We start from the raw sequence: 22,463 nt of genomic DNA, 5'->3' as shown, positions 1-22,463 counted from the left end.
TATTCATAAATACGGTAAAACTGTGGATGGGCGTTTGGTCAAAGTGGTTTTAAGAAAATAGTGAGACATTTTGTCGGATTTTATTAAATAATGTCTTTCAAAAACAAAACTTTTTATCTAGAAGAATTATTTCCAGTAGGTGGCAGCCTAACACTTGGATACATGCAAACCGCAAAGAAACACCTAGAAAAACTACTAGCTAAAACTGTGGTTCTATGGCAAGAAGCCAAACACTAAGGAGGTTATTTACTTGATTTTTTTTCACTTTATTTTTAAAAAAAGTAACCAAACTCCCAAACCTGAATGGCTGGAATTTATCAATAATTATTCTTGATAAAATGGGTGCAACAAAAACATGCAACAAAACCGATCGTCAATTCGAAACTTTTCCAAATTTGACACTAGAAAAACAAACAAAATGATTATGAAGGCAAGAGACATCTTCAAATTCTTATAGGGACATCTGCCATTAACTTTTACATGATTTCGATTATTTTTGGATTTCGATTTTTAGCAGCAAAATTCAAGGTTTTTTTCCTTTAAATGTTTCCCCCTAAAAAACTCAACTAGAAAAAAAATCAAGGCTTCATAAAAAGGTCCCTAAAGGGGCCATTTACGTACCACAAATGCAGTGTGCAATTGCCATATTTATTACACACTACAGCATTTTCCACATAATTATAGCATAATTGCCAGTGTAAGGGGAAAATACAACTGATGCAATAGTGTGTGATATTGCAAAACTTGCTCAATTGCACTGACACAGTTGATTGACATTCGTTTCTGCTTTTACCATCAAATGATTTGTGCACAAGTGCTCTGCACATATTGATGCAGGAAGCTTTAGGGACCCGTGGAGCTAATGCCACCTTTAGAGGTGGTGGTAACCTCAGCGGTAACCTGCAATTACTGCTCTCAAATTAAAGAGTAACCAATGAGTTTAGTTAACATTTACCAGACACCTACTTGAGTTGCAGGACAAACTTTGTTTGATTTATTACTGGACCCACAATAAATAATAAATCAAACATCCCCCACAAATGGCAGACCCCTGGTTTAAAAAGCCTTTAATCAACACCCCAAACCACAGCTCCCCACAACTGGCCTATTTTGCCCCCTGCTCTTAACCCACACATTCTATTACACTCAAAAGTGCCATTATTTAGGAGCCTGCCATAAAAATGCAGAGTAGCTCAATGGAGTTCACAGGAGCCATCTCCTGCCCCTTAAGAACCTCCCAATTCGCAATCAAGGAGCCTACTGGAGCATGCTACTGCATGCTCCACATTGACAAAGTGACAAAAGAGTATCAAAAGAGACAGAAGATATATCCTGTGAACACCCTGAGCTACTGTAAGAAACTTACCCTGGTGGTCTAGTGGGCAGCGGGGTCCAACCCGCGTCCTTGGCGTGGACGGCCACTGCGCCGCTCCTATCCTTCCATGCGGGCGCCATCTTTGTTTCCTAGGGCGCGCCTCTTAAAGGCAATCATGCCAGCGTGCAAAGTCGCGAAATTGCGCACGTTTTGGCGCCAATTGGATCCCTATTTAAGGGCCATTCAGACCTGTAGCCAGTGCCCGTTATAGGATCATATCCTGAGGTTTCCTGAGCTTTTTGCTACCTGTTCCTGAATTTGCTATCCTGACTGATTATCCGTGTTTGACCCTGCCTGTTCCTGACTACTCTGCATTCTGTATTCTGACCCTTGCCTGCCTACGACAACGATTCCTGCTTAACCCTTTGATTGACAACCTGGTTTGACCCTTGCCTGCCTGACGATTCTGATATCTGCCTGCCTCAACCCAGCCTGTCTGACCATCCTTCTGCCTTATCCAGTCTGTCTGATTATCTGGTTTTGACCCCTTGCCTGCCTGACGATTCTGCTATCTGCCTGTCCTGATCCGGTCTGTACCGTTTCCACCAGACGCCTTGTCCTTGACCTTCTGCCCAAAGACTCTTGCTATCCGGTCGTGCCCCTTTGCCTGCCAGAACTCCTCGCTTTTGGTAAATGAAAGTGTAAATGAGTCTAAGCTTGATTTTATAGCAGTTGCATTCTGTAGTGTGACCCAATGGTGTCTCTTGTTGTATTGTGCAGGTAGTGTTCTCCCCTTAGTGTACAATGGTCTAGATAGAATATGCTTAAAATATAAACTGTCAAGGGAGGAATAGAATTAAAATCGAAATCGGTACTTAAATGGCTAAGGGTTGCTCGCAATAAAAAAACATTTGCTGGTGAATATTATATTGAGCTTTATTGCTAAACAAAGGTATCTGCTCTGGAGTTTCATTAAATATTTTGTCACAAAAAACGTTTTGCAATTGTGAAATTTTATTACATACACAGCTATTTGGTCGAAAACTTGTGATGGAGTCGTTGAGGTCTGTAATTGGTCAAAAAGGACTCAAACTTGTTCACTAATGTTCGCAAAGGTGTCTGTGAACTTTTTATGCGATAGTGGCACATATTACATTCCCCCAATAAAGTGTTATATTCTATGGCATCCACATAATATAATTCTTGTTTTCTCCCTTGAATATAAATATGGTGGTGTGTATTAAGTGAAAATCTGCTTTCAAATTGCATACAAATACCGGTACTGTACATAAAAGGCAACATGCATTGCACACTGTGGGATGTTTTAAGAAATGTCTGGCTATGATCTTTTTTTCCCTGCTGACACATTATTGTTGCCCACTGTTAACCTAAATTATTCTAGAAGGGCTAAATTTGGTTTGTGGAAAACATCACATGTAGTTTAGCTCAGGAATTCCCTCTCTCCCTAAACAGCTTTTAGGAAAATAGCTGATTCTGGACAAATTATCAAATTCATGGCAAGTGAGATACCGTTTGGTAGTCTGTCTGCAGGGAGTGCAGATTTATTCACTTAACCCTGTAAATCAGCTTTTTTATATATACCCAGCAACTGCTGAGGTCTGGCTGTTCTGGGCTGCTCTTGCGCTCACAAATGAAGGAGCAGGGTGTGGCAGATGATGTGGCCCATCAATAGAACTCCTAGGACCATGGTGGCACTTTCAGTCTGGTAGTCTATACATAACAAAATGGGATGAGCTGCACTTGCTGTATGGGGCACAAGGTTCCCATACATGACTGACAAACTTTCCAGCATTCTGGGAAATGTTCCACAACATATTTCAAAAGAGTAAACTCTCTTGTGGTAATGCTCCTAAATAAACCCCTTTGAGTATCCACTTGGGCCCATAGCACAAATAAAGAAATAAGTCAGTTTGAATTAATTTATCAGAACATTATGAAAGCTATAATTCAATAGCTGGAGAGCACCAGCTAGGGATTTAGAGGATGTTACACAAAAGACAAAAGGACAATGGCAATAATATCCATACACTAATTTCTTAATCTCCTAAAGTGCACACTAGAAATACAATGCCAACATAGCAAAAGAGAAAACTCTTTAGCTGCATCATATCAAACATCTTACTGTGATTAAGCCTTATGAATTATAGTCAGTAAAGCTATAAAAATAGTTATAAATAGCTATAAAACTGTATCAGTTGGGAAGATCAGCTTCAATTGTAATAAATATTGTTGAGATTGACCTTTAGAATTGCAGCCGTTATCCTGAGACCGTAACCACCTAGACCTACTGTAGATCTTTCCCTAATTACTTAACTATTTAGAATCATACATCATATTTTCTTTTGATATCAGCCATAACTCTCACTTCATCAGCAGAGTGGCTTTAAGATGAAATCCATTTCAGATTGAACATATGAAGCCCAAATTTTATTTTTTTATAAAAACTTCCATACCTATTATAAACATATTTGGGGCATTGTAATAAAACTTGCACAGAGCAAAACAATTAATAATAATAATAAGAAAATAAGAATAACAATTTGCATTTCGCAATGTAATACTCTTCTGTAAACTGTTATTGCATTGCAAATTTTAATTGCACATTGCCCACTTTTAAGAAATGTTTGAAGGTGTCATAGGGGGGAATGTAATAAAAGTCGCAAAGAGAAAACAATTCACACCAATAAGAATAAAAATTCACATCAATGGGCACCCACTCATTCTGGATCTGTATTTACTACATTTTGTGGGTAGCACCTGGGTCATTTATCAATTTTAAAAGGTGTGCTAATGTAGAAGAAAGTTTGATATGTGTTTTATGTTTACAACTGTCCTTTTTCTAGTGATGTTTACAGAATACTAGGCAGCTATTGGTATAATAATGCATCTTTCTAAACAACAGCCTGTTCATATTGTAAACATGACATGTGATTACGTAGTGTTGTTTCCTCTAGCTTTTCAGTTTTGTCTCCCTTCCAACTGACGTATTGGAAATAGAAGTAAAGGATAAATTTGCTAAAAGTCGTCCAATCATCAAACGCTTTTTGGGAAAGCTCTCAATGCCTGTACAGCGCCTGCTAGAAAGGCATGCAATTGGGTAAGTGTTAAGCACAATGTTACTGAAAGGGGACCCGTCACCCAAAAAAATTCCAAATCCTATTTTATCACATTAGTCAAGCAAAATGAACTTACATTACACTATATAAATTATTTGAATCTTGTTTCCTTCAGTCTGGGGATTCATAATTATAGCAAGCAGGAAGCAGCCATTTTGTGGACAGTGTTATTAAGGCAAGTCTTGCATCATCTCATTATCTTGTTTGTGCACCAGAATGGGGGACCTGATGTCCATTTCCTTGCCCTGGCTACACAATTAAACGGTAAAGAGAACGGGGGAATGTGTGGAGAGCAGTGACATCTAGGAAGTGCTGAATGGAAAGTGAAATTAATTGTCTGCCCCGCCTCTATGCCACTGGCATAGAGGAGGGGCAGACAATATTTGATTGACAGCTGAGATTTTTAAATGAGCTTACAACAGCAATGAATGCTTTAATAAAAAATAGAAATTGGATTTCATGTTTAATTTGAAAAGGACTTTTATTATACAGATTTTTGTGTCTGGATGACAGGTCCACTTGAAAGAGCTGTAACCTCTGCTTCAGTAAAGTACAGTGTATATATTTTAGATAAAAAGAAATTTCAACTTCTTAATAGCAGCAATGATCCAATGACTTTGGAAAGTGTCTACAACTAATAAAAGAATGGTGGCGCACACACAACTATTTTATATAAAGATTACACTACCCCCATTGGGGTGGTCAGGACCGCCATCAGATATCGCAGGGCCCCATACGACAAAATTTCCTGGGCCCCCTCCCACATGTTAATAAAAAAAGATATTGGTGGTCAGGGCCCCTCATAAAAAAAACATTTGTGGCCAGGGCCCCCCCATTAAAAAATATTGGTGGCTAGGACCCCACATGAGAAAAAAAATTGGTGGCCAGGGCCCCTTAAATGTCCATGCCTTCCCGAAGTCAGCAGCTCTCAGAAAGATGGGGGGCCCGGCTAATCAAGTATGTGTGGCGTGGCCGGGCCCCCCTTACCCTCGGGGCCTCCTACAACTCTCCCCCCTGTCCCCCCCTGATGGCTGCCCTGGGGGTGGTGTGTGAGATGAAATTAACTTTGATATCAAATAGCAAAAAAGTATCTCATTTGCCGCACACAGTAATTTACTTCGATATATATATATAGATCTCCAATCTATATAAAAACACACATAAAAAATGCATATATATAACAACATTTATTGCATTCATCTAGCTCGCCGCTCAACATCAGCTGCTCCCATATGCATGTCCCTTCACTGGCTCCCAATCTCATCTAGAATCAAATTCAAATTACTTACACTCACATTCAAGGCCCTTAATAATGAAACCCCTCCCTATATTTCATCTCTAATCTCCAAATACACTCCTTCACGAAACCTACGCTCTGCTTCTGATCTTTGCCTCACTTCTCCTCTGATCACTTCTGCCCATTCTCGTCTACAAGACTTCTCTCGGGCTTCTGCTTTTCTCTGGAACTCTCTGCCACAAGCTGTCAGACTTTCTCCTTCTTTCCAAACTTTCAAGCGCTCCTTAAAGACCCATCTGTTTAAAGAGGCTTATTCGATGTACTTTAATTAATCATTGCTGTATCAAAAATGACAAAGTGTTTATATAATCCTAATGTCTCAATTGTACCCTAACCTTTTAGTTTGTAAACTCTAATCTCTAGGTCCTTCTAACCCTATTGTACTCTGTAATCCTTGTTTGTTATCCACCATTTATTCCCTGTTTGCTATAACTGCAGCAAAGCACTGCGTATCTTGACAGCGCTATATAAATAAATGATGATAATAATTGGCAATAGCAGATATCAGAAAATAAAGAATGTGCATTACAATTGAATGGTTAGTATTATTCCAGTATTAATCCAGGACAATAAGGATAGAGTAGGGTCATTTGGTTTTAGCAATAATTTGGCTATATGGAAAACATACTTATAACATAATACTTGAGTAAAAAAGGCAGACGTACTTAGAGACACTTCTCTTTGTGGTGACAGGCAAATAGGAATATTTTAAATAAAGATTGATCTACCTCATTACAGTGGTGGTTGAAATTCCCAATGGTCCATAGGTTTAAATCAGATATCAGATATTTTTGCAAAGTCAATACAAATCCTTTTTTTTACTGAATTTACAGAGATCGTGTCGTGAGTTACACCTTAGGTCGCAGACTTCCTACAGATCATGTCAGTGGTCAGCTGCAGTTCCGATTTGAGATTACATCGTCCATTCACCCTGGTGCAGTATATTGATTTATATATTCTTTTTATTTATTTTTTATATGTAATACTATTGTCAGAGGTTACAATACAAAAGAAAATATTTCTACAAGTACATCTTTCAAGAAAAAAAGTGGTCTTCCATAATAAGAGTTTGAGCTATGTAGGTGGATTGAGAGGGTGTGCTGCAAAAAAAAAAAGCAAGTTGTCGTAGTTGGTATGGACATCAAATAGGGTGCTAAAGTCCATGGGCCTTAATTTGTAGAACGGACTGCAGGGGCATGATCTTCCATGAGGTAAGGTGCATACCTAAGTACCTCGGTCCTTTTGAAAATTCGCCAGTTCTCATGTTCTTATCAAATGTCCAATTTTAAATTGGAGGTTTCATCATTAGCAGTAAGGGGAAATCCCTAGCTTGCCTTCCCTGGTCAAAAGAGGCAAAAGCACCTCTGTTTTGCCTCCCTTACTAAAAAGCATTGGGATGTAATTTTAGTGCATCTATTTTGCTTTTGAAGAAGCCTTAAAAGTCCTGGGAATCATGAGTGTACTATATAAATTTTGCTTAGACTGGGAGAGGGCAGCATTACCCTAATAAAGTGGTTTGAAAGGTAATGCAGTGTGCTAAGTGGAAAAAAAAACTGCAATCGGCCATTTAGGGCTGTGGTGCACATCCTGATGCTGACCACTATACTTGTACTAATCACTGGACTTTTCTGGTGCCAGGGCCATAACTAGGGGTATGCAGAGTAGGCATGTGCATAGGGGGCAAAGTCGGGGCTGCCAGGCACGTACCTTCTCTGTCTCCTACCCCAAGCCCCATACTCCCTCCACTCTCATGCCAGCTTTTCCTACCTGAGAGGGAGTGCGCGTACGTGCACCTGTCCGTCACGCGTATACAAGGCGGCGCGACTAGCCAGGTTGCCTAGAGCATCTGGCAGGCCTGGCCCAGCGAGCACTAAGGGGCACACTCATGCATCCATTAGTGCTCTTGCAGTTGCATCCCCCAGGGTTGAAGAATGACACCTTATGATTCCTTGAGTTCAGAGACTGCAAATATAAAGTTCAAAAAACACAAAGTAGTGCTACACACACACTCTCACCGCTCTTTGCAGCGTCGGGTGCCGTCTGTGACCCTGTCTGCCCAGGTCTGGTTCACGTACAAGAAAATACTTCAGCAGCACTCCGATTATGGTGAAAAAATTGGTACTTTATTCGTGCCTCGAAACGTCGCTTAGCTTGAGGCACGAATAAAGTACCAATTTTTTCACCATAATCGGAGTGCTGCTGAAGTATTTTCTTGTATGCAAATATAAAGTTGATCCAGAGGAAGGTGTCTCCAATTTACCTCAGAGAGGGCAAAAATTCCTTCCTGACTCCAAACTGGCAATCAGACTAGTCCCTGAATGAACTATGAGCTATCTTCCATAAGCCTGTATTTCCTCACTTCCTCCCTTCTTAACGTTATCTAATGTATCAGCCTGAGATTCAGGGAGAGAATTCCACATCTTCACAGCTCTCACTGTAAAAAAAAAAAACACTTCCGAATATTTAGATGGAACCTTCTTTCTTCTAATTGGAATGGGTGACCATGCATCAGCTGGAAATACCTACTGGTCAATAAAGCATTCGAGAGATTATTATATGATCCCCTTATATATTTATACATAGTTATCATATCACCCCTTAAGCGTCTCTTCTCTAGTGTGAACCCACTCTAGTGTGAACCCACCCAAACTTGGCCAGACTTTCCTTATAGCTAAGATTTTCCATACCTTTTACCAGTTTATTTGCCCTTCTCTGCACCCTCTCTAACTCAATAATGTCTTAAAAATCCTTTTTGAGCTCTAGAGACCAAAATGGGTACCATACCAGATGAGAGCGAATCTGAGAAAATCAGAAATAGGAGCTGGTCTAAAACTAAGCTCTCTCAGAACCTGGGGCTGTATGCCATCTGGCCCTCTGCTGAGGACAGACCAATAGAGGCAGAACATAGCAATAGATGTGATAAGACAGTAAAAGGAATGGAAAAACAACAGGACCATATGAAAATATAGTATAGAAGAGTGAAAGGTTTTGAAGGGTTTTTACAAGGAGTTTGTGAACTTTCATTTCCATAAAAATGTTTTTAATAGCGGAGAAATAGGTTCTTAGGTAAGAAGAAGAGGATGGATAGATAGACTAAAGGGAAAGATAGAAGAGAGTCAGGAATGCTGGTTAAGGAGGTATTTTGCTATACTAGAAAATGTGACAGGTTTGACAATTGTATTAATGTGTTTAAAAAAGGAAAGAGAAGAATCATAGATGACATCAAGGTAGAATGTTACATCAATCATAATAAGGGACATAGTGTCAGTTTCTTAAAGGGATACTGTCATGGGGAAAAAAATTTTTTCAAAATGAACCAGTTAATATTGCTGCTCCAGCAGAATTCTGCACTGAATTTTTTTCCCATGACAGTATCCCTTTAAGCCAAGTTCTTTAAAGCCCCCATAGACTTCCCTCCATTGCTGCCGCTTCCCCACAGGGTAGATGGATAGCTGACTTATATTTGCAGAGTTGTGCAGTGGAGTTCTCAAGTGCCATCTTCTGTATAGTGAGATTTTTTCTGTAAGTTCACCAAAACTGCTAGTCCAGGATTAGCTTCAACTGCACTCGCAACAGAAAGCTCCGAAGTGAAAGAAGAGGGTCAGAAGATCCAGATGATGGCTCCTATGAACTGCGCTGTACTACTCTGCATTTATATGTCTGCTAATAGACTCTAAATAGTAATAAATCTTATAGACTCTGCTGGAAAGTATGACAGTGGAGGACAGTCTATGGGGGCTTTGGGAAGCTTTATTTCTCCTTAAGTTAATATTGAGATGGTGTAGCTCCTCCAAGGAAGAGATGAATAGACAGTCTGAATTTCAACTGTTAATAAAGGAGTGTCTGTATATGCCCAGAAATTATCTACAAACAAGTAATATTTAAAGCTAAATCAATGGGTAATAAAAGAGGGCCAAGTACAGAAATGTAACATTTCCTCTTATAACTTTATTATTACTATAATATTAAGTTAACAATTTCATGATCATGATCAGTTGTTTCTTTAGATTATTTAGCAATGCCTGTTAAGATATGAACGAGAATAGTTTTTGATATTTAGCTTTGTTACATGTCTACTTTTAGATGATGAAGAAGTCTCAGTTTCTTCAGACACAGTGCCAGGTACAGCTTCTGCAAGTCAACTTCACAATACAAATGAGGAGACCCTTAACGAGTCACAGAGAAGGGCTTCAATTGCAACTGAAAATTCATCACAAGAATTGCCAAATGAATGTATTTCTGCAAATGGTCATGATAAGGACTCAGCAAGTGGCAGCAGGTCCATCAGTCAAAACAGCTTGCACAAAAACATAATAGAAAGTGCCATGGCAAATGCATCTGCAGCAGAACGAACAGAAAACATGGATTCTGGCCAAGATGAGATGACTTTACCTGTTGACTTCATAGATTCTGTTCAGGAGCAAGCAACAGCTGTTGATTCTGAAGCCGAAATAGAGAATATTGTAGTTTCTGTTGCTGCTGCGCAAAATGATAACCTAGAGATTGAAGGTGTAGAAGAAGAAAATATGTTACATGATGCCAGTAAAGATCAAGAGGAACCAGAAGGAGAGTCTCAATTACCAGACAGTGAGCCAAAACTTAGAAATACGGTAAAGAGGAAAAACAGACCTTGTTCATTGCCAGTATCAGAGCTGGAAACAGTCATCGCATCAGCATGCGGAGAGCCAGAAACCCCTCGCACACATTACATTAGGATTCATAATTTACTCCATAGTCTGCCGTCAGCACAGATGTCAGGTGATGGAGATGAGGAAGAGCAAAACAGTGTTGATCTTGATGAAGAATCAACAGTTAAGGAGACTTCAGAAAAAGAAATTGTTAGTGAAACTGAAACTGTTGCTCCTGATCCTTCTTCAGAAGTTGTCATTGATGAAAATGATGACGTTGAAAACACGAGGAGCCCTTTACCCCTTGATAGCACGAATCCTCATCTCGCTGCCTGTAACCATAATTGCCTGGATGTGGAGTTGCTTAGAACAGAAAGTGAAAGTGACTCAAGTGCTAGGGTCCATGGAGACCATGAGTGCGATACTTGTGACACATCTTGTTACAGCACATCCTGTTACAGCACGTCATGTTACAGCACGTCATGTTATAGTCCCTCATGCTATGATAGTCACAACCGCTTTTCCAGTCACACCCGCTTCTCTTCAGTGGACAGTGCTAGAATGTCTGAAAGTACTGTCTTTTCTTCCCAGGATGATGAGGAGGATGAGAACAGTGCTTTTGAATCTATGCCAGATTCAAATCAAAGCCCAGAGCCTGAAAGAGACCAGGCTAATGGTTCTAATCAATCGTCTGATGATACCTCTGGTCAAAGTGTTAATTCAGAAAGGACTCTTGGTGTTCTGGAATCTCCTGTAGCTGGGCCAAGCAATAGGACAGAAGGTTAGATTGAATCTATGTATGGATGTTCCTTGTTTTAAATATACGCAGTAGTACAAAAACAATTCTACAGGCAACAACGCAATAAATACATGGAGAAATCTGTACAACTGAAAACATGTCATGGAACTTTTTGACTATGTGTGGCTATAGGGACTAATATAAGGGACTTCCTATAGTTAACTAGTATGGTTAATCTGTACAGTTACATTACATTATAGCACACATATATCCATACACACACACATAAATATATATATATATATATTTATATATATATATATATATATATATATATATATATATATATATATATATATAATGTATATGCATATATTTTATCAGGGGCGTAACTATAGAGGAAGCCGGGGGGCCCAGGAGGTATAATTCATATACAGTTTCAAAAATAATTTGCTGTGGGGCCCAGTAATATCTATTTATACCACTGTATATAATACACATAAAACATGCTATTTTGCAACAAAACTTTGCGTTTCAGTTCAACATTTTTTTTTGTTTGCGTTTGTACAAAATACTTAATTACAAAAGCTGCACAGCAACATGAAATTAATTCATAAACATGTATTTCAATAATAGATTTGTGGTTTTAAACAACATTTCTGATTCCCAGTTCCTGGCAGTTTAAAATGTTTATAGAACTTACTGTAGCTGGGACTATTTTCAAAAATGTAATGATGTAGTTTGTTTCACGGTAAAGACAGCACAAAAACATTATATTTAAGCTGCCATATTGTCATGTTGGTTGGTTCCCTTAAAATAAATTTGCTTCTAAAGGCTAGAAAGAGGATTTTCCTCATATCAGGAATAGATAAAGCTGTTGTCCTTTTCTAAGATGATGGTTATCTTACAGTATATATAAATATTGTATTGATTTAAAGTTCTCTTTATTCTCTGAGCATGTAATTAAAGGGGTGTTTTATCTTCAAATTAATTTTAGTTTGATGTTATACAAAGGATGTTATTATTTTTGTTTTGATTTGGTTTTTAATAATTTTTGTTCTCAGTTTTGAATTTCTATGGCTTTCTGGTTGTTAGGGTCTGTGTTAACCTAGCAGCAAGGTCGTTGTTTGGAATTTGGGATAAAGATTAATATGAGTGCTTTTATTAAAAGAAAAGCAAAAGAAATGTGCAATAAGAATAAAAATGTAGCCTTACAGAGTATAACTTTTAGAGGGCTGATATCAGTTATTCCAACAACCATATATACTGTAAATGAAAACTGTAACCTCCAACCACCATTTGGTCAGTTTTCCAGCTCTGACAGAAATGATTTGGGCTTACTTACCAAAGTAGTGCTTAATGCAAGGTTCAGACATTGTCTTTAACTTCAATGCAGTATTTTCTTCCTGTAATTCCATCATCCTAGTGGACACTTGCTAAAGAGCATTCGCCACTACTTGCAAATTAGCATCCACTTTGTTAAATAGCACAAAATCTGGAGAACATTTTTTACTGCATTTGTTTACAAAATAGTGGAGGAAATAGTCAGACAAAACGAATGGGGTCTATACGAACCCCTTTATGACCATACTTTTATGTTTTTTACCCTATAAAAGTGCACAAGGCTTTGGGCCTTAAGCGAGCATTATATTGTTTGTGCTTCTGCAATGGTTGGATGGACCAAATATTTGGAGACATATCATTTTCTTAATTTTTTTATACCACATTATGTATATATCTTAGACTTTGTATGTAAATCATAATAAGCAATACTGGTCTGTGGAGTAAAATTGAGTGCATGTTTAACTATGTTATCTCTACATGATAATTATGCTATTAAAATAAGTGTATGTGTTTATCCTCCTGTAGGGGATTGTGCTTTACCTAACAGCACTCCACCTGTAACTCAACTACCAACTCTGAGGGCAGATCATCACCACTATCCAACTATTGATGAACCTCTTCCTCCAAGTAAGTTATATAATTTCTTTTGTAGGCAGTGACAACAGCTTGAGAAGCCTGCATTCATTAAGAGCAGACATACTGAAGGGCTATGCTACTGCCCAGAAATCTTTTTGCCCTCTTATTTTACTAACTAAATTTTTAATGGAATTTAATGGAATTTAAATATATATAAATATATATATATATATATATATATATAGATAAAACAAAAAAACTTCCGCACACATAGGTCTTGATAAGTGAAAAAAAGCTGGTAGATTTATTTCAACATTTCGGCTTACAAACTCAAGCCGTCATCAGGAAGGGCCCTTCCTGATGACGGCTTGAGTTTGTAAGCCGAAACATTGAAATAAATCTACCAGCTTTTTTTTCACTTATCAAAACCTATGTGTGATGAAGTTTTTTTGTTTTATAGATATGAATTTTTGTCCAGCACCTAGGCATTAACATGGTTATCTGAGTGCACTTATCTAGTTATATGTATATATATATATATATATATATATATATATATATATATATATATATATATATATATATATATATATATATATATATATATATAAAGCAAGAAAACTTCCGCACACATAGGTCTTGGGTCTTGATAAGTGAAAAAAAGCTGGTAGATTTATTTCAACGTTTCGGCTTACAAACTCAAGCCGTCACCAGGAAGGGCAGAGCCTAAAGTGAACATGAAGTTATATACATACACAGGATTCAAAAATGGCGCCAAAACCATGCCAGTGACATCACAAAAAGTGGGTGTGGTTATAGTACTGAGTGCATCAGTAATAGTGTCATGGAGCTGAGCCAATCATGTACATTAGATCAGTGGTAGTGTCATAGGCGTGCACCTATCACGTATAGGTGAATACTACAGTGACTCTCAATGCTAATTAAACACCCAGTATCAAATTACGTGATTGTTGTGACAGGGAAAAACATACCTTGTGAGTGAAATAAATAAAAACAATCAAAGGATCTCCCTACGACCTTATAGTAAGGTCAGGAAGTATCCCCCTCACCTGCCTCCGTGGTGGGGGCTGACAGCCAAATTGCCAAAGGCAATTATACGTGATAGGTGCACTCCTATGACACTACCACTGATATAATGCACACGATTGGCTCAGCTCCATGACACTATCACCGATGCACTCAGTACTATAACCACACCCACTTTTTGTGATGTCACTGGCATGGTTTTGGCGCCATTTTTGAATCCTGTGTGTGTATATAACTTTATGTTCACTTTAGGCTCTGCCCTTCCTGATGAATGCTTGAGTTTGTAAGCCGAAACGTTGAAATAAATCTACCAGCTTTTTTTCACTTATCAAGACCTATGTGTGCGGAAGTTTTTTTGCTTTATAGATATGAATTTTGTTACAGCACCTAAGCATCACCATGGCTATCTGAGTGCACCTATCTAGTTATATATATATATATATATATATATATATATATATATATATATACGACAAAAAAGCTGAAGCACACCAGGATTTTCTTCAAGCATTGTAAAAGTATTTATTCCATCAACGTTTCGGCCCTCGAGTGGAGCCTTTGTCAAGATAGAGATTACATCAAAGTGAAAACAATTTAAAGACTCACTCAGCTCACTCCCACCTCCCAGTGACGCCCCCTTTCAGGTGTGAGGGATAATTAGAAAATTCATTAATGTGACTGGTTCTTCCAATAGATACATTCTGTAGAAGCAAATACATATAAAGCACAGAATGTGAAATACAGTGTATAACGTGCTATACATTAATAATAGATATTAAACATCAAAATAGAATTTTTATATAAAAACACATAAAAATCCACGAAAGGATTACCAGTATCAAAACCTAAAAACAAACTGTTTGCAGAGATCGCTAGATTCTACTTGACAATCATTTTACAGAATCTACCACTTTTATCTTTTGTCCAAAAAAGGAGAAAAAGAGCAATATTCATTGAGACCGCGAGGGGCCACGGTGTCCAAAGTTTTAATCCAGTAAACTTCTTTTTGCAAAAGTAACCGGTCCCAGTCACCACCCCTATTGGGTTCAGGTACCAAATCAATCCCCATGAATCTCAAAGTGGGTAACCCATGTCCCTTTGCTAAAAAATGTTTGGGTAGTGGTAAATCCGATTTTCCCGATTCAAGGGCCCGTTTAATTGAGGATCTATGATTGCCCATTCTCTCCCGTAGATTGTTTTGAGTTTTCCCAACATATGTTAACCCACACGGACAAGTTATAATATAGATGACATGTGTTGTCGTGCAGGTAATACGATGTTTGATGGGTATTTCTTTCCCAGAATGAGGGTGTCTAAAAGAATTACCCGTCGTCATCTGTCTACAAGTAATGCACCCCGCACATTTAAAACACCCTTTCTTAAGTTTACTTGAGATGGCACTGCATGTATCATAACATTGAACAGGATCTGTTTTCATCAGTAAACTTCTCAGATTAGGACCCCTTTTGAATCCCCATAGTGGTTTTTCCTTCACTTTATGGGCCAAACTTTTATCACTTAATATGATGGGCCAGTGATTGTCTATAATATTTCTAATTGCTGGGGAACCTGTGGTATAAGATGATGTTACAATAAAGCGGTTTCCTTCATTAGGTGTCTTCTTGCCCTGTCTCGCCCTATCTTGTGCTATGTGTGCTCGTGCCTTAATCAAGGCAGCCGATAAAGTATTCTGGTCATAACCCCTTTGTATAAACCGGTCAAAAGTTTCTTGTAATTGTAACTCACAAATATCTTGTTCCGAATTGTTCCGCATAGTGCGTAAAAACTGAGAGAAGGGAACTGCATGTTTGGAACTTGGGGGATGAAAACTTGTGGCGTACAATAAAGTGTTCCTATCTGTGGGTTTACGGTATATTTCTATATATATAGAAATTGCACGTGGTACTCGTGGAAAGAGCACGCCGTGACACGCCTGACAGGACCATGCCCCTCTTTAAAGGAAAAAGCACTTTCGACCCTCCTAACACACCGGCGGCCATCCGTACTTTTAGCAAAGTACTGAACAAAGAGACGGTGTCCATGACACAACAAGGCCACATGCCTCCCAACCTCACACGTGCTGAACGGGAAGCCATAGGTACCTTAAAGAGCGACAAAAACGTAGGGGGGATCCATTGTGCTACTTGACTATTCGTATTACCGCACTGAAATACTGTCACAGTTGGCCGACCCCGTAACCTACCACCCCTTGACAGGTGACCCCACACTCAAATATAAAAAAGAATTGGACAGTTTTCTCACTATGGGACATAGAGCAGGGTGGATTAGTGACGATGAATTAAACTACATGACGACAGAGCACCCACGCATCCCCATCATTTATACTTTACCCAAGATCCACAAGTCCCAATCAGCCCCTCCGGGTAGACCCATAATATCTGCGGTAGGGTCCCTGTACCAACCTGCATCCACATACATAGACCATTTTCTACAACCTCATGTTATGTCTATGCCCTCATACACTCAGGACTCCACATATGTCATTAGGAAACTACAATCACTGGATGTAATCCCTACAAATTGTCTCCTGGTCACTATGGATGTGAAGAGTTTATACACGGTCATTCCACACAACCAGGGAATTGCTGCATGTAGAAGTGCTTTATCCAACAGTGCTGACTGTCACACCCCATGTGAATTCATACTACAGCTATTGGAGCTCATACTCACAAGGAATTTTTTCCGGTTTGAAAATTCTTTCTACCTACAAACCTCGGGCACTGCCATGGGTAGTGCCCTCGCTCCATCATATGCTAACTTGTATATGCTAGCATTTGAAACTGCGCACATCTCACCCTGGATAGGTCAATCAATTTTATTATATTTTCGTTACATTGACGATCTGTTCATGATATGGACAGCTAGCGAGCAAGCTCTATTAGAATTTCATCAAGGACTCAATGACCTCAATACTCCCATTAAACTCACCTTGGCCTATCACACCCAAAAAATTGATTTTCTTGACCTGAACATATACAAACACCAAGGGGGTTTGGGTACCAGGCTGTTTCGCAAACCGACAGACCGAAACTCAATACTACATGCGGCCAGCAGCCACCCACCCGCAACCATCAGGGGCATTCCATACTCTCAATTTATAAGAGTAATTAGGAATAACAGTGATCCACAATCGGCTGATGTCCAGCTCCAAACAATGTTCGACAGATTCCTTAACAGGGGCTACGACTATCATCTATTGGAAACCCAATTACAAAGAGCAAAGCAGCATACACAGGGCTCCCTACTAGAGAAGAAGCCACTACCCCCCAAGGGCCCCAACCCTTTGATTTTCTCTACCACATACACACCTGCTACTAGACAACTAGCCACGTTAATAAAATCCAATTGGCCCATGATCAACATGGATGAATCACTTTCGCTATGGGGAGCACCTAACCCTATGATGGGGTACAAAATGGGCAAAAATTTGAAAGACATACTCATGGTCACTGACTTTAAGGGACAAGGTCCAAATCCGACCAATTGGTTGACCAAACAGACCAAATTGGGTTGCTATAGGTGCCCAGACTGTACCACCTGCCGCTGTCTGTTAAGTGGACCTGACTTTCCCCATCCCCATTCCGGGAAAAGGCTTAATATACTCCATAGACTTACTTGTACCTCAACATATGTAGTTTATATCATTACCTGCCCCTGTGGCCTATATTATGTTGGAAAAACAATTACCACCCTCAGGGAACTAATTAGCAACCACAGATCATCTATAAGCAGGGCCCTTAAGGAAGGACATTCCTTACAACCGGTTGCCAGACACTTTCTCGCCAAAGCTCATGGACTGCCTACTTTCAAGTGCATGGCGATCGACCACCAGCCAGCCCTCTCCAGGGGTGGTGACCGTGACCTTGCCCTCTTACGAAGGGAAGCCCGATGGATTCACAGATTGAACACTCTGTCCCCGAGGGGATTGAATGAGTCGCTACCATTGGGTTGCTTCTACTAACTTATCCACTATACCTTGTTCTGCGGACTTTGATATGACTTAACTGATTTGTTTTTGGCATCTGCCCTGGTTCACTAGCACTACTTATTGTTTTTAGTTTATTTTTTTATATGCATACACTCTACATCTCCATATGCACTATAACTGGTCTCGGACACATGTAAGTGGTCTCCGGTAAATATACTAGGACTAGGCACTCAACGCATGTGTTATTTTCACGATGACCTTTCTGGTAGTGGTTGTTTCGTTCATAACAGTGGGTACTGGCATGTGGGTAGTGGTAGATGGCATGAATACTTTAGCCTAAATCCCCATACCCCGCTATGGGCCACCTAGAGAGAATACGTGCCAACCATGGCGTCATGGACTTAGGTGTTGCTGGTCCATGCTTGGTCCTTAGCTTCTGTAGGGACGGGCATTGGACTCTAAACACCTACTCAGGACATTGGCCAAGGGGCAGTCAGATGGGAGATATAAGGCTGGTGTCTAATATGCTTCTGCGATGGACACGCAGAAGGCTAATTAAGACAGAGTATACTGCTCATACCCGGGGTTAGTTCCTATGGTTGACCCACCCACCACTACAGTATCAGGGCTTGGCACATTGTTGCAGCCTATATACTACTTATGATAAGATAGTACATTTCCAAAAATCCACCAGATGGTCTGCTTTGGCATTTGGATTCTATGCTTGAGTGGGCCTATAATCAAGGTCGCATACCATAAGGCCCGTTGTTACGACCAGTGTGCATGTTTCCTCTCTTACTATTTATTCTCTTACTACTTTCAATTAAAAGGAATTTCTTCTTTTCGTTTATATATCCTTTTGGTATATATATCCACACACTGTTTTCTGTGCACATTGATTTGTCACACCTGGATTCTATTACCTTTGGGGTGGGGGTGGAGTTGTGGGTTGCCTAGCAATTGGTTTGGCGCCCTTTTGTGTATTTAAACTGTTCACTTCCTGTGTAGCACTGTTTGCCCTTGAGAAAGGTTCCTGTGGGGAACCGAAACGTCGGATTCAATAAACCTTTTTTTCCTATTTAACCATATTGAACGATTGATTTTTCATGCAAACCCTGTGAGTCTGGTACCACGTGCAATTTCTATCTATTATTTAACCAGAGCACCCAGGTTTTTTGATGTATTTGAAGGTGTGCAGCTTGTACCCACCTTTCCCTATATATATATATATATATATATATATATATATATATATATATATATATATATATATATATATATATATATATATATATATATATATATATATATATATATATATATATAGATATATATATCTATATATATATATATATATATATATATACACACACACACACACACACTTTCTTTCAGCCTTTATTGTACATTAACCAATTAATGATACATAAACTGTGTTTTCATTGAAGCAGAATTATAGGACACAGGCAAAATTCATGGCTTCTTCTAGATAATGAACATTTTTACTCACACTACTAATTCATTCATAATATTCTCTGAAATTTCCATTGTGTAAAAGGGGTTTACAGAATGACAGATAAAACCTCTTGTCCACTATGTTGTTATAAAAGAATGTCTGATTTTGAGTATTTGTACACCATGGTAAATTACCCATACTACTCATTTTTATTAATGGTATTGCTAACTTTAACCTAGACTGGGAAGCTCGTATTGACAGTCACGGAAGAGTGTTTTATGTGGACCATGTCAATCGTACCACTACTTGGCAGCGTCCGACAACAGCAGCAACACCAGATGGTATAAGCAGATCTGGATCTGTCCAACAGATGGAGCAACTAAACCGCAGGTTGGTATATCCCCTTATTCGGTGCTAAAGTTTCACTCAATTCTGCATAACCTTGAACAAAAAAAAAGTCTTAAACCAAATATAGTGTCATTGAATATTTGGAGGATGATCCTGTCTGGAGTTTGGTATTAACACAGGTCACTTAGGATGGCGGGGTACATAAAGTGAGAAATACACTACTAACATTCTTGTACATTTGTATGGAGTAAGCGGATAAAGGTCATGATTTCCTGTAATAAGGATAAGACTAAAAAAGCTATAACCTATTAATAATTTTGTCAAACCCTATATCTGAGGTGGCAAAGCAGTTTTAGGAATAATAATATTTTATAGCAAAATTACAGAAGTAAAAAATTGTGGAATCTACAATCCGAAACAGTATTGTTTAAGGACAATAGCAGCACAGTTATACTGTATATCTGTATATTTATGTATATTTACTTGGTATTAGGTATTGTCTTTATCAAGCATCATATTGGTACTTTTTCACATGTTAGGCTATGCATTAGTGGAAAATATTCCATTATCATTTTTCAATATTTTAATTTTTACATTTCTACACAGCTGCAAATTCGTTCTATAGCACTGCAGTATAGCATAAGAGCCACTGTGGCAAGGCAGAACCAACAAAATTAGTGCTGCCCTGTAAAATAGATATATTTCAAAGCATTCCAGTGGAAGATTACAAAAGAGCATTTCATTTAGTTGAGCTTGCCTTTGTAATAGAATCTACAGTAGAACCCCCATTTTACATTTTTCAGGGGACCAGAAAAAATGGTGTTAAATCCAGGAAAATGTAAAATCAGGTAAATGTATTATGCATAATATATAGGTGGGACCACAAAACAACAATGTAAAATTAGGGAAAACTTAAAATTAGGGGATGTAAAACGGGGGTTCTACTGTATTTATATAGAGATGGATAAAGAGCTATTGTTTGCCTAAAATTAATGCTGCTTATTTTTCCATCAATTAAATTTGCTTTATCCAATTAATAAAAACATTTCTGTTAAAGAGTAGTTTTTGAGTAGCATTTTGATCGTTGCTGCCCTCCCTGTTGAATGCCCACAGAGGAGTGGCAGATGGGAATCTGCACTAAAATGTCAAAGTGCCCCTTGTGCCACTAGCCTAATACTGCTGTAGATATTTACCTAAATAATTAGTTAGAACATTTATACTGTTTGATAAAAAAAACTGTATATCCAATGGTGCAAATCAATAAAAGTCATAAAAAATCACATAAATAAAAACAAAAACCTGCATCTTGTAATGTAAATTTCTTTAAGAATTACACATTTTGAGACCAGCTTAAAGCTGGTTTATATTTTGGTGCATATACAGAAGAACTATGTTTTCTGTAAGAAGTTGTATTACATATGCCGTACGCTGGTACAGTATATTAAATGGACAATCTTTTTTTCTGTCGACAGAAAATCTTGATCGGGCCTTCTAAACAGAGAGGGCTTATCATATTAATACTGTGCATTCTGCAGCCAACTAAAGGCCAGGTTAATGTGAGAACACATTTAAGGTGGTTTTATATTTCTTCAATTTAGAATGAGTAAATAAGAACATTGTTGGGGAAACAAAAATTAATAATAATGAATTGAAAATTATTTGTATCCCATTTTCTGCATAGCTCCACTTGTCCCAGTTTCTTGCCATTAATAAGATATGGTTGCCTTTAAAGCAAATTAATACATGTATATTTTTTTTAATAAAGGTATCAGAATATTCAGAGAACTATAGCCACAGAGAGAACAGAAGAAGATTCTGTAGGTCGAAATGACAGGGCACCTGGAGTTGGGGATTCCGAGACAGATCTGTCTCAGCCAAACACAGGTTAGATGTTTTAAATTCTATACATTTTATTTGTTTAAACTGACCCCCATTGACTCTGTCAACAACAGGTAAATAAGCAGGCATACATAAATAAAGCACAGACATATACACAGATTTATCTAGATATATATTGTAACCATATGTACACCCTCTCTCTCTCTCTTTGTGTATATATATATATATATATATATATATATATATATATATATATATATATATATATATATATATATAAACAAATCAAAGGAATAGGTGCACACTGGGATTTATTATTAAATATTAAAAATCCATATTTTATTGGTTACATTAAAACGAACTGGCCAATATATGTATTTCACTGCAAAAGAGCCACACTCTCAGGCCTTATAATTATAAAACATGTATTTATTGCAAAAGACTAACATTTCAGCCTATCCCAATCCTCAAAGTGCAAAACCGATCAAGAAACTGCCTTATATTCGCCAATTGGCGGAAAAACAGCAGCTATAACGATGTCACATTTTACACACATAAATTAAAAACAAGACACATTATAACTTAATATTTCCTGTATCAATCTAGTAACCATTCATTATACATACAAAAAAAATTAAAAACAAGACACACAGTAACATTATGTTTTCCATATCAAATTAAACACAGGTACTTTCAATATTTATAGCCTAAGCCATTAATGCTACTTATGTATCATTCACTGAGAAGATGTTTGACACAATGTATACATCTCCTACGTCTAAATAAGC

The 22,463-nt window shown here is 38.2% G+C and overlaps 1 protein-coding gene across 2 annotated transcripts in view; it reads left to right on the top strand.

The window, feature by feature from the left end:
* hecw1.S (HECT, C2 and WW domain containing E3 ubiquitin protein ligase 1 S homeolog) overlaps positions 1-22,463 on the top strand; it is a 168,804-nt gene that overhangs the window by 109,646 nt on the left and 36,695 nt on the right. For both annotated transcript variants that reach the window (XM_018269351.2, XM_041567575.1), the window contains 6 exons: positions 4,291-4,433; positions 6,583-6,683; positions 9,833-11,158; positions 12,986-13,087; positions 19,728-19,878; positions 21,602-21,720. In XM_018269351.2, the coding sequence (XP_018124840.1) occupies positions 4,291-4,433; positions 6,583-6,683; positions 9,833-11,158; positions 12,986-13,087; positions 19,728-19,878; positions 21,602-21,720 (1,942 nt within the window). The remainder of the gene's footprint in view (positions 1-4,290; positions 4,434-6,582; positions 6,684-9,832; positions 11,159-12,985; positions 13,088-19,727; positions 19,879-21,601; positions 21,721-22,463) is intronic.

Source organism: Xenopus laevis, chromosome 6S, assembly GCF_017654675.1.
Source record: "Xenopus laevis strain J_2021 chromosome 6S, Xenopus_laevis_v10.1, whole genome shotgun sequence".
Lineage (NCBI taxonomy): Eukaryota > Metazoa > Chordata > Amphibia > Anura > Pipidae > Xenopus > Xenopus laevis.
The sequence above is the reverse complement of the archived record's forward strand: the minus strand, read 5'-3'. Positions and strand labels throughout refer to the sequence as shown.